This window comes from Castor canadensis, chromosome 1 (assembly GCF_047511655.1).
Source record: "Castor canadensis chromosome 1, mCasCan1.hap1v2, whole genome shotgun sequence".
In the NCBI taxonomy this organism is placed as follows: domain Eukaryota; kingdom Metazoa; phylum Chordata; class Mammalia; order Rodentia; family Castoridae; genus Castor; species Castor canadensis.
The window spans coordinates 188,626,454-188,638,761 of NC_133386.1; the positions used below are offsets into that span (position 1 = coordinate 188,626,454).

The following is a 12,308-nucleotide window of genomic DNA, read 5'->3' on the forward strand; positions in this document are numbered from 1 at the left end:
TTGGGGTTTTGTTACTAATAGAGGTCTGTCATAATTATTGTGTTAGTATTATGTTTTCTGAACTTATAAAATTAGACTTTACAGTCTATGTGAAAATCAATTTAAAATAAACATAGAGGTTGTAATTTAACTTTCATATATTTGCAAGTCCCACGCTTCTTTATTTTTCTGGCCATCTACAGAGTCACTGTGGTATGGAATATTGGGATGATCCTCATAAATAAAATTAATGGCAAACTGCACACCCCATGTACTTCTTCCTCAGCCACCTCTCATTTATGGATTTCTTCTATTCCTGCACCGTTGCTCCTGAGATGCTGGAGAACATAGTTGCTGAAGACAGAGCTGTTTCATTTACAGAATGTGTGCTACAATACTATTTCTTTGCTACCTTTGTGGTAACTGAAGCCTTTTTGTTAATAGCAATGTCTTATGACTGTTTGGTGGCCATCTGCAACCCTCTGCTCTACACAGTTGTCCTGTCCTAGAAGCTCTGTGCCATGCTGATGCTGGGGTCCTCTGCATGAGGAAAGGTCTGATCCTTGATTTTTAAACGCTGTGCTCTACAGTTATCTTTCAGTGGTTTCAGCACCATTGATTGCTTTTTTTGTGAGTTCTCATCATTTCTTCCCCTCTGCTGCTCTGACACTTTTGTCAATCAGCTACTGATGCTCATTTTTTTCTGCATTTAATGTTGTCATCACACTGCTTGCCGTTCTCCTATCTTACTTGCTCATTATTGCTACCATCCTGAAGATGTGTTCCTCCAGTGAGTGCTGCAAAGCCTTCTCCACCTGTGCTTCACAGCTGATGCCATCACCATCTTCCACAACACCACCTTGTTCGTGTACTGTGTGCCCAATTCCCAAAGCTCCAGACTCACAGTGAAAATGGCCTCTGTGGTTTACACAGTAGTGATCCCATGATCCCAGTAAAGAAATAGTCAAAGTATCCCTATTTGCAGCCAACATGATCCTATACCTCAAAGACCCAAAAATCTCCACCTTAACACAACTAAACACTATAAACAGCTTCAGCAATATAGCATTATACAAAATCAACTTACAAAAATCAGTAGCCTTTCTACATACCAAAAACTAAGAAGTTGAGAAAAAATATAAGTAAACAATTCTGTTTACAATAGCCTCAAAAAAAAATCAAATACCTAGGAATAAACTTAACAAAGATGTAAATGACCTCTACAAGGAGTACTATAAATCACTGAAGAAAGAGATCAAAGAAGATTACAGAAGGTAGAAAGATCTTCCAATTTCATGGATTGACAGAAACAACATAGTAAAAATAGCTATACTACCAAAAGCAATCTACATGTGCAATGCAATTCCCATGAAAATACCAATGAAATTCTCATAAAGATTGAAAAATCTATCCTAAAGTTCATTTGGAAGCACCAAAGACTATGAATAATCAAGGCAATACTGAGCACAAAGAGCAAAGGTGGAGGTATCACAATACCACAGAGCCATAACAATAAAAATAGCAGGGTACTAGCACAATAACAGATACGATAACCAGGGGACAAGAATAGAGGACCCAGATATGAATCCACTCATCTATGCCCATCTTATTTTCACAAAGCTGCCAAAAACATATGAAGGAAAAAAACAGACCCTTTTTAAAAATATTGCTGGGAAAATTAGGTATCTGCTTGCAGAAAACTGAACCTAGATCCATGCTTATTGCTCCATACTAGTATCAAGTCACAGTGGATTAAGGACTTTAAGGCATCAGAGCTGAAACTCTGAAGTTAGTACACGAAAGAGCTGGAAATACTCTGGAAGCAATAGGTATAGTCAAGGACTTCCTTAGTAGAACTCCAGCAGCAGAGAAAGTAAGAGGAAAGATGGAAAAAGGGGACTACATGAAATTAAAAAGCTCCTGCACAACAAAAGAAATTGTCTGTAAATTGAAGATACTACCCACAGAGTGGAATAAAATTTTTCCTTCTATACATCAGACAAAGGACTTATAACCAAAATATACAAGGAGCTCAAAAAACTAAACCTCCCAAAAGTCAGTGAACCAATATGGAAGTGGGCAACTGAAATAAATAGAACTTTTTCAAAGGAGGAAGTCCAAGTGGCCAAAAAAACACATGAAAAATGCTCCGCATCCCTGCCCCTAAAGGAAATGCAAATCAAAACCACACTAAGATTCCATCTCACTCCTATTAGAATAGATAGTATCAAGAACACCACTAACAACAAATGTTGTTGATAATGCTGGGAAAAAAGAACCTTCATACACTGTTGGTGGGAATGTAAGCTAGGACAACCACTTTGGAAAACAATATGGAGGCTTTTTAAAAAACTAAACATAGATTTGCCACATGATCCAGCAATCCCACTCCTAGGGATATACCCAAAGGAATGTGACTCAGATTATTACAAAGACACTTGCACACCATATTTATTGTAGCACTGGTCACAACAGCCAAGCAATGGAAACAGCCAAGATGACCCACTACTGATGAGTAGATTAAAAAATGTGGTATTTATATACAATGTAATTTTATTCAGTCACAAAGAAGAATGAGATTATGTCATTTGCAAGTAAATGGATAGAACTGGAGAACATCATCTTAAGCAAAATTAGCCAGGCTCAGAAGACCAAAAATCTCATATTCTCCCTCATGTGTGGTTATATTACTAAAGCAAATGCAGTAATATTATTGGACATGGGTCACATACCAAGGGGAGAATGCTCATAGGAGGAATAGGGAAAGGGAAGGAAACCTAAGACTTGAATGTGGTTGATGTGCTCACTGTAGAGGAGTGAATATAGTAATCTTAAATTGGCAGAGGCCACTATGAGAAGGGGACTAGGAAGTAGTTATATCTGGTAGAGATGAATCAATATGGGTTGTAATATACATGTGCATGAAAGCAATGCTAGGAATCTATCCATATAGCTACTTTATCTTAAAGTTGCAAAGTGCTATGTCTTTCTCATTATCTTTTATATTTTCTCTTCAACAAAACCAGAGAACAAGAGGATGGAACAGGTTCTGCATGGGGGGGAGGGGGGCAAAGAATGCAAACACACATTGGTAAATGTAAAAATGATAAAACAAAATAAAAACAAAAATAAAGTGTGAATTGGTCTTATAAAATTAGTCACACACTCAACAGCTCTTTTATGTAGGATGTAGGATCAGAAGCCAAATCAGAGATCCTCAAATACCAGAAAAAGGTGGGCCTTGCACTTTCTAGGGAAGTGTTCTACCACTTGAGACAAACACCTAGCCCTTTAACACAGAATTTTTGCCTTGGCTGACTCAGTCCAGGATATTCCTACCTCCACCTCTCACATAGCTGGGATGTAGGCATGCATCATCACTCTCAGCTTGTTGAGATAAAGTTTTGCTAGTTTTTAACCTGGCTGGTTTTGAATCATCATCTTTTTATGTCTAACTTTCAAGTAGTTGTAATTACTTTGTGGGGCACCATGCCTGACCCAATATTAAACATTCATGCAAATATTTTCATAGTCACTATACATAAATTGAATCATATATTAACATAAAAACTTAAAATTTTTAATCATATTTCATTTTTTATTTACAAAACATTTGTAGATATTTATAAGTACAGTGTATTTTGATTCATATGTATTTTGGTGAAAGATAAACATAGATTAATTTTCATATCCATCATCGTAAACTTTTAGGATTTCCTTAGAAGAGAGTGCATTCAAAATTCTCTCTTCTAGCCATTTTGAGATATATAATACTTTACTTTCAATCATACTGAAACTGTTGTGCCACAGAATACAAAACTTCTTCCTCCTACTTAACTGTAATTTGGAAGATCTGTGCAGCAACTTTCCCAGAAGTTGAGAAAGTCAATGACTGTAATGATTGCATACTAAACCACTTCAAGTGTACCTTGTATACACCATACAACAGATAGGCACATATACACAGAAAACGTGCATCACTTTAGCTCAAGAAAATAGTAGTTATAATTTTGATTCAGTATTATATTCTGACCTCCTTGATTTTATTACTTCTGTTTTTTCTGTAATAAAACTTTTTTCTCAAAAATATATTTCCCAAAATTTTTGTCCATTCTCATTTTTCAGGGCAAGTTCAAATTATATCAAGTTTAGGAAAGCATCATTCTCATTTACCTAATGGATTTCTCTTCTGTCATACTCTCTGCAATACTTTCATTTCCTTCCATTTAAAATGGTACTTCAATTTTTTTTATTTATCAAGAGCTTACTTTACTCCAGGAATAATATAAGGAAGAGGGATGGGAATAATATTACTTTACTTATGTAAATTATCTGTTATGATACATATGTTATCCTTTATGCTTCGTAATCAGTCTACGAGTTATCTCATATTTCAAAATTATACATGTAATATTACAGATGACAAATTGCTGGTGTTTTCCAACAACAAAACACAGGGCCACATTTATTCATTTGATATCAAAATCTGTCTCCATTCTATTGTGCAATATTTTTTATTGTTGTGCTGAGTGAAGGTACAGTGTAGCATTTAAAAAGGTTCTTACAATATATCAAATACATCATACTTTAATTTACCCCCTCCACTGTTCTCTTTCATTTCCCCTCCCCTGATTCCCGGATTAGTTTCAACAGTTATCATTTTTGCATTTATATACATGTATATAGATTATTTGCATTTTATTCTTCCTCCTACCCATTTCACTGCCACCTTAGCTCCTACTCTGGTGCCTTACTATCCCTCCTCCCAGGCAGAATCTGTTCCACCCTCCTGTTCTCCAATTTTATAGAATAAAAAACATGAAAAGATAAAATGAGAAACATGGCATTTTTGTTAGTTTGAGATAAAGATAGCTGCACAGGGAGTTTCCTTGTGTTGTTTCCATGCATATCTGTAGTACAACCCAATTAGTTCATCTCTTTAGTCCTCTTCACTCCTCACTTGTTTACTTTCCATGGTGGCCCTGGCCAGTTTAAAATTTCTATATTCATTACTGTACAGTGTCCACATCAACCACTTTCAAGTTTTTAGTTTCCTTCCCTTGTCCTATCCCTCCCATGCAAGGCCTTCTCTTAGTGTGACCTGTGTCCCATGATATTGCTGCATTTGTTTTAAGTCTATAATTGACCTATGAGGGAGAACATGCAGCTGTTGGTCTTCTAAGGCTGACTAACTTCACTTCAGATGATGTTGTCCAGTTCCATCCGTTTACCTGAGAATAACAAAATTTCATTCTTCTTTGTGGATGAGTAAAATCCCATTGTGTGTAAATGCCACATTTTCTTAATCCATTCATCAGTACCAGGACATCTTGGCTGTTTCTATAGCTTAGTTACTATTTAATTCTACTAATGTTAATAATATCTTTGAAATAAAATTTTATGGACAAAATTTATATAAAGTAAATAAACTAAAATATCATTCTTAATAAGAAATAACTTTAGTGTCCAATATTTTTCCAACTGTATCCTTGACATCCTTGTTTCTCAGACTATAGATCAGGGGATTCAACATAGGAATCACCACTGTGTAAAACACAGAGGCCACTTTCACAGTGTTCTGAGAGTTTTTAGAGTTGGGCACACAGTATAGGAATAAGATGGTTCCATGGAAGATGGTGATGGCCGTCAGGTGTGCAGCACAGGTGGAGAAGGCTTTGCGGCGCCCACTGGCTGAATGCATCTTGAGAATGGTAACAAAAATGACCACATAGGAGAGCAGAATGATAAGCAATGTGGTCACTTCATTAAACGTGGCAAGAATGGAAAGCAGCAAAAGGTTGATGTAAGTATCAGAGCACGAGAGGGAAAGCAATGAAGAGAATTCACAGAAAAAGTGATTGATAGTGCTAAAACCATGAAAAGATAATTTTAAGGCAGAGCATGTCAGTATCAGGGAGCATGAGACACCCCATGCGTATGACCCCAGCAGTTGCATGGCACAGAGCTCCTGGGACATGGAGACTTTGTAGAGTAGAGGGTTGCAAATGGCCACAAAGCGGTCATAGGCCATCACTGCTAATAAAAAGGATTCAGTTACCACAAATGTACAAAAGAAAAAGAATTGTATCATGCATCCTGAAAGTGAAATACTTCTGTCTTTTGCAAGTAGGTTCACCAGCATCTTGGGAGCAACAATGGAGGAATAGCAGAAATCCACAAAGGAGAGATGGCTGAGGATGAAGTACATGGGGATGTGCAATTTGGGGTTAATTTTGATTATGACAATCATTCCAATATTCCCTACCACAGTGATACTGTAAATGGCCAGGAAAATCAAGAAGAGTGGGATTTCCAGATCTGGATAATCTGAAAAGCCCAAAAGGGTGAACGTTGCCTCACTTTTATTTCTATCTGAGAGTAGCATGGTTTCTGTTTGTCACAAACTTAAAGTCCTGAAAACAAAAGTAATGAGAGTAAAAAAAGGAAGCTTGGTTCATTCTCCTTACAGGTCTTTCAGAACCTAGGACTTTATTGAACAAGAAAGACTACATGTCTAAATTTTTTAACAGGCATAACCATTTTTTTTCATTTATTCATACGTTCATACAATGTTTGGGTCATTTCTCCCACTACCCCCTGCACCCTGCATAATCATTTTTTAAAGCTTGTGAAGAAGAAAGAAAATATTGAATCAAATTATGATTTCTCAAATATAATATGAAAAAATAATAATGTGACACATTACAATTGTTTTAAAATCAAATGGGGGATTTGAAAGAGTAATAGAGTAGGTGAACTTGATCATTATATTCCTATAGTGGAAATATCAAAATTAAACAACTACTTTATACTTTTAATGTACACAGATATAAATTAAAAATTTACATATATGTAATAGCCATGAAATACTATAAATTGATAGCAAAATATTCATAAATATTTTACATCAAATATTTATATTAAAGTTCACATTGAACATTGAAATTTCACAGAATATTGGCCTAACATAATATCATGACTGCTAACTTCAGTCCTATAATCAGTAATAATATTGAGAAATTTCAAAACAAATTATTAATTATTTAATAATCAATTGTATAGTTAATTATGTATAATTAAATACAATCATATACTATATATTCACACTATATCTTTTTTTTGAAAGGTCAAACTTCTTTTTTATTTTATTCATTTATTCATATGTGCATAGATTGGGCTGTTTTGCCCCCCTGCCCCCCATCCCTCTCCCCCCCTTTCCAGGCAGAACCTGTTCTGCCCTTATCTCTCATTTTGTTGAAGAGAAAACATAAGCAATAGTAAGAAAGACAAAGCATTTTTGCTAGTTGAGATAAGGATAGCTCTACAGAGAGATTCCTAGCAATGATTTCATGTAAAAATGTGTTACAACTCAAGTTGATTCATCTTTAATTGATCTTTACACTAGTTCCTGATCCCCTTCCCATGTTGACCTCTGTTGCTTTAAGGTTTCTGTATTAGTTCCTCTGCAGTGGGGACATCAAGCACTTTCATGTTTTGGGTTTCTTATCTATCCCCACACCTCCCGCATGTGCTCTCCCCTTATCATGTGACCCAAGCCCAACAACATTGCTCTATTTGCCTTAGATCTAAAGTCTGCATATGAGGGAGAACATATGATTTTTGGTCTTCTGAGCCTGGCTAACCTCACTCAGAATGATGTTCTCCAGTTCCATCCATTTACTTGAGAATGCTAAGATTTCATTCCTCTTCATGGCTGAGAAAAATTCCATTGTATATAAATATCATATTTTCTTAATCCATTTGTCAGTAGTGGGGCATCTTGGCTGTTTCCATAACTTGGTTATTGTGAATAGCACTGTGATAAACATGGGTGTGCAAGTGCCTCTGGAGTAACCTGTGTTGCATTCCTTTGGGTATATCCCAAGGGCAAATTATATCTTTTACTATTAACAATCCTATCTTATTTTTGTGGTGCTGGGGTGTGCCTTTATTTTTAATTCCATAAAACACTTAAATCTATTTGACTATCTGAACCAATAATAGTAATACAAAAAAAAATTTTTTTCAGAGTAAGTTCTACAAGTTTGAATTAAACATTAAAAATGTTAAAAATTTTAAAATTTTAAAAATTAACAATTTAAAATTTTCCTTATTGTCTGAGTAATAATAAAATAACAACAGATTATAAAAAATATTCTCATTTACTTCATTATTCTAGAGCAGAGAAACTTTGACTTCCCATTATATGCAAATAAAGGCCAACCTCCATTTCTGTGACTGAACTCTGATACCCTGACAACTAATGATATATTCTTTTCTTGACTACAAGTCTCTGTTTCTTATTCTGGGTCTAGATATTAGCATTTTATGTTAATAATAGTTATATTTTCAATTAGTGAGCAAACTAGAGATTCTTATCGTATGGTAAATAATACAGTGAGAGCATATATTGTGCAAATACATATGAGAAACCAGCATCTAGATGAAACACATATGAAAGGGACTTGAGGAATTTTCTCAATCAGGAATTAGTAACTGTAACAAGTACTCTGACAGAAACTTCCCTTCCTCCTCTCTCTCTCTCTCTCTCTCCCCCCCTTCTCTCTCTTTTGTCTCACCTGTTTTGCTATCTCTTATCTCTATCTTTACTAGTATCTCTATCTTTTATCTCTTTATACACCTAGTATATTGGTTCTGTCCCAATGCTACCTTTGAAAGAGGAGCTATTTTAGGAAGTACTGCAGTATGAAGATGTTACTTTTAAAAAGAGGATCTAAAAACTTAAATTTTGCTCATTATATCCCAATAGCATTTACATGCTACCATGCCAGGAATTTCTTTTCCTATTTTTTCTGTAAAAAAGTACTTTTCTGATAGCCCATGATTATATATGTCATATGACAGGCAAGACTGAAAAATTCAGTGGCCCTGTTTTTTCCACAGCTCATGTTTTCCCATTAAAGTAACTTCAAAAATCCATCAAAAGTCAGACAAAACTATCATGCTTTTTTTAGCATCACACTTCACATATCTAAGGTTTTTTCAATTTTTATTTTTACTATGTTACATTTTGTGTAACTGCTCCTAAATGCTAACATTAAATTCTTAGTGAATGTTTCTATGTCTTTTGAGTACAGGGTTAAAAAAAGAAAAAAAAAAAAAGATAAGTGAGGTATTCTCCCAGAGAGCTTTTTTCTCTCAATGATATATATATATATATATTTGCTATTAAGGGTCACATGTATGTCCTGTTTCTATAATCTTAATTAAAGCTATCCCCCAGTTTTTACTAGTCTATTCAGTCTCTGTTTATTTTTCTTAAACATTTGTCAATTCTATTTTTATTTCTCCCCTGAAAGTATATAAAATTCAGATAATATAAAGCCCAAATCCTGAGAGATCTTCTGCTCCCTCACACTGGTATTTGCTTTTTCATGGAACACTTAGCTGAGCCAAGCCCCAAATACAAAGTTTAACTGAAAGAGTGCACTTCCTAATCCTTGCTCATTCACAATGCTTTACAAGAAACATCAGGTTCTAAACGGTGAGTTTTCTTCCTCTAAAGATGTTTTTCAGATTAAAGCTGATTCCCATCTGTCTATGATTTTAAAACAAACCTGATGATGGCAAAGGCAGGACCTCTCCTGGTTGGGAGAAGAACATGAGTTATTTTATCTGTAACTACAACATTGGAGACATGGACCCTAGAGACTATCTAAAACCCTCTCCTCTAGAAGTCTCAAAGTAAGCAATTAAATTTAATCACCTCAATATGATGCAATTCTAATATGCTAGAAAACCTGGGGATAAATTATATCAACATCAGGAACATTTTATGTAAAATAAATTGTATATTAATGCCAACTTCCTCAACCCCTTAGACTCCCCCAATTATAAAAATATATGCAATTATAAAGATCACTAATATTGCATATTGATGGATTGACTCTCAATCAATTGCTTTGCCTGCATATCACACACTCTGACTGCACTGGTGGAGGTTGAATATCCAGCTTTCAGGTCACCATAATTCACTGACACTTAAAACAGAAATTTTTAGATAAAGCAAACATTCAAATGCATAAGTGATGTAGTCCCTACAAAGTCTCTTGCTGAGTTTCCTAGCTAATTTAATCCTATCTGAATCACGAAGCCCAGCATAGTTGTGCATGCCTATGACACCAGATATTCAGGAGGCTAACAAAAGGAGGATTGAAGTCTGAGGCTGGTGCCAGGACTCATAATAAACATAAAACCCTACCTGAAAAAATAAATAACTAAAGCTCAAAACGGCTGGAGAAGTAGATCAAATGTAGGAAAGCATGAGGCCAAGTTCAAAACCTTAGCACCTCAAAATTTTTTTTAAAAAAAGGATTTTTCAAAATAAACTATAACATAGTAAAATTGAATATAAATGAAAACAAATGTCTCAATTCCTCCTTTAGAAAATCTTTTTTTTCGAGGGGAGTGGGTTGGGTAGTTTGAACTCAGACCTTGTGTTGTTAGGCAGGTGCTCTACCCCTTGAACCACACCCTGAGTCCTTGTTGCTTTAGTTATTCTTCAGGTAGGGTGTTACATTTTTATCCGTGTCTAGCCTCCCTATAGCTAGAATTACAGATGCACATCAACAGTATTGGCTTGTTAGAGGACATGAAATCTTGCTAACTTTTTGCCTGGACTGGCCTTGAACTTTCATCTCCCCAATCTCTGCTCCTGAGTAGCTGGTATTACAGGCGTAAGCCACCATGTTTAACTCCTTTAGAAAAATCTTAAAAGTAGATTCATAATGTTTTATCATGCTCATTTATTGAGCAAACATTTTTTCATGCCAACTACATCCAAAGTTACTAATATGATAATATTATAAAAATTAATCTCTTTAAAATAACCCTCTAAAAAGATACCTAATCTTTCTGTTGTAATAAGCAGCAATGTTGAACATAGACTTTTAGAATGGCCAGGCTCTGGGAGGAGGGGAGATAAAAGACAATGATGGAGGGGTGAATTCAAGCATGCTATATTTGATATATTGTAAGAACTTTTGCAAATGACACAATGTATCCCCAGCATAACAATAAAAAAAGAAAGGTAGGACTCAGTAACCATAATTTTAAAAGTTATTACTTTATGAATATTGCTGTCTAATTCTGGAACACCATAAAGTAGATTAAATACATAGGAGCATACATAATTGCTCATTTATTTATTCATTTCACAAAAATTTGTAACAGGATTACCCTGAGCCTGGTATTACCTCAGGAGTTATGACACAGGAGCGAGAATATTCCTTTGTTGCTCAAATTTGTGTTTAAAGGGGACAATACACAAAATTAAGGTTATAATGATTTTCTAGTAAAGCAAAGGGCTGTAAGTGGAATTGTAATTTTAAGCAGAGAAGTCAGGTAAGGCCACAGTAAGGTGCACTTGTGAAGTAAGGAATGAGCCATGCAAGTGACTGGGAGAAGTGTGTTGAGTTTGTCACAAAGGGAGAAAAAACATTTATTTTACATAATTCCACAATATGTGGGGATATGTACTTTCTGAATCCCCTTATGACAATGTAACAAGAATTACAAAGAATGACATTAGTTATTGTACAAAGGAAAAAAGAAGTGGGGGCTGGAGGACTGACTCAGACAGTAAGAGAGCCTGCGTAGCAATCATGAGACCCAAATTTCCTACCCCAATGCTGCCAAGAAACAAAACAACAACAAAGATAAAAAAGTTTGTCTACTCGTATCTATATTTAATTCAAAGCTGTACTTATGCCCCTAACTTGATTCCTTTTTATGATAAGGAAATACAAAATGACATTTGTGGAGTACATTTGAGGTACAGATAGATAATTTCAAATGTTCTGAAATAATCTGAAATTGTAAAACTAGGAGATTTATAAATGTTATTTAAAATCTTTAAGTGCTTTTGAAGTCTTTCAAGGAAACAACAATAATAAAATACTTCTGCAAAATTTGCATGCCTCAAAACAAATAAATGCAAGAACTGCACTGGGTCATTGTCATTTTTTCTGTAAATGTGTTTTCTTAAATATATTTATTGGCTAAATAAACATGTGTACAGCCTGAAAGACACATGTATGTGGATTGTGCATGGTCCTGAAGTATCAGGACACAGATAGGGATAGTGAGATCCTGACTTCAACTCCTATAAAAATGAGTTATTTAAAACAAAATAACATATGTAGAATATTCTATTTCTCAATCAGTTTTTTAAATTGATCATTTATGACCGTTTGTAAATGATAATTTGATTAAACTCTTGTAACAATATTGCCAATGACAAAAAAATGTACTCTTTATATCATTCAATACCTAATCCATGATTAAATTTCTGCAGTTATTTCAAAGGT

The 12,308-nt window shown here is 34.9% G+C and overlaps 1 protein-coding gene and 1 pseudogene across 1 annotated transcript; one reads left to right on the forward strand and one right to left on the reverse strand.

Moving 5' to 3' along the window:
* Nucleotides 1-248: 248 nt before the first annotated feature.
* Nucleotides 249-926, forward strand: LOC109676596 (olfactory receptor 5D18-like; annotated as a pseudogene).
* A 4,496-nt stretch (nt 927-5,422) lies between these two features.
* Nucleotides 5,423-6,364, reverse strand: LOC109677418 (olfactory receptor 5D18). Its single transcript, XM_020153289.2, has one exon. It carries the CDS (start codon nt 6,362-6,364, stop codon nt 5,423-5,425), a length of 942 nt encoding a protein of 313 aa, XP_020008878.2.
* Nucleotides 6,365-12,308: the final 5,944 nt, after the last annotated feature.

What these genes read in the sequence shown, in the direction of transcription:
- LOC109677418 (XM_020153289.2), bottom strand. Translation starts at nt 6,364, where the DNA reads ATGCTACTCTCAGATAGAAATAAAAGTGAGGCAACGTTCACCCTTTTG.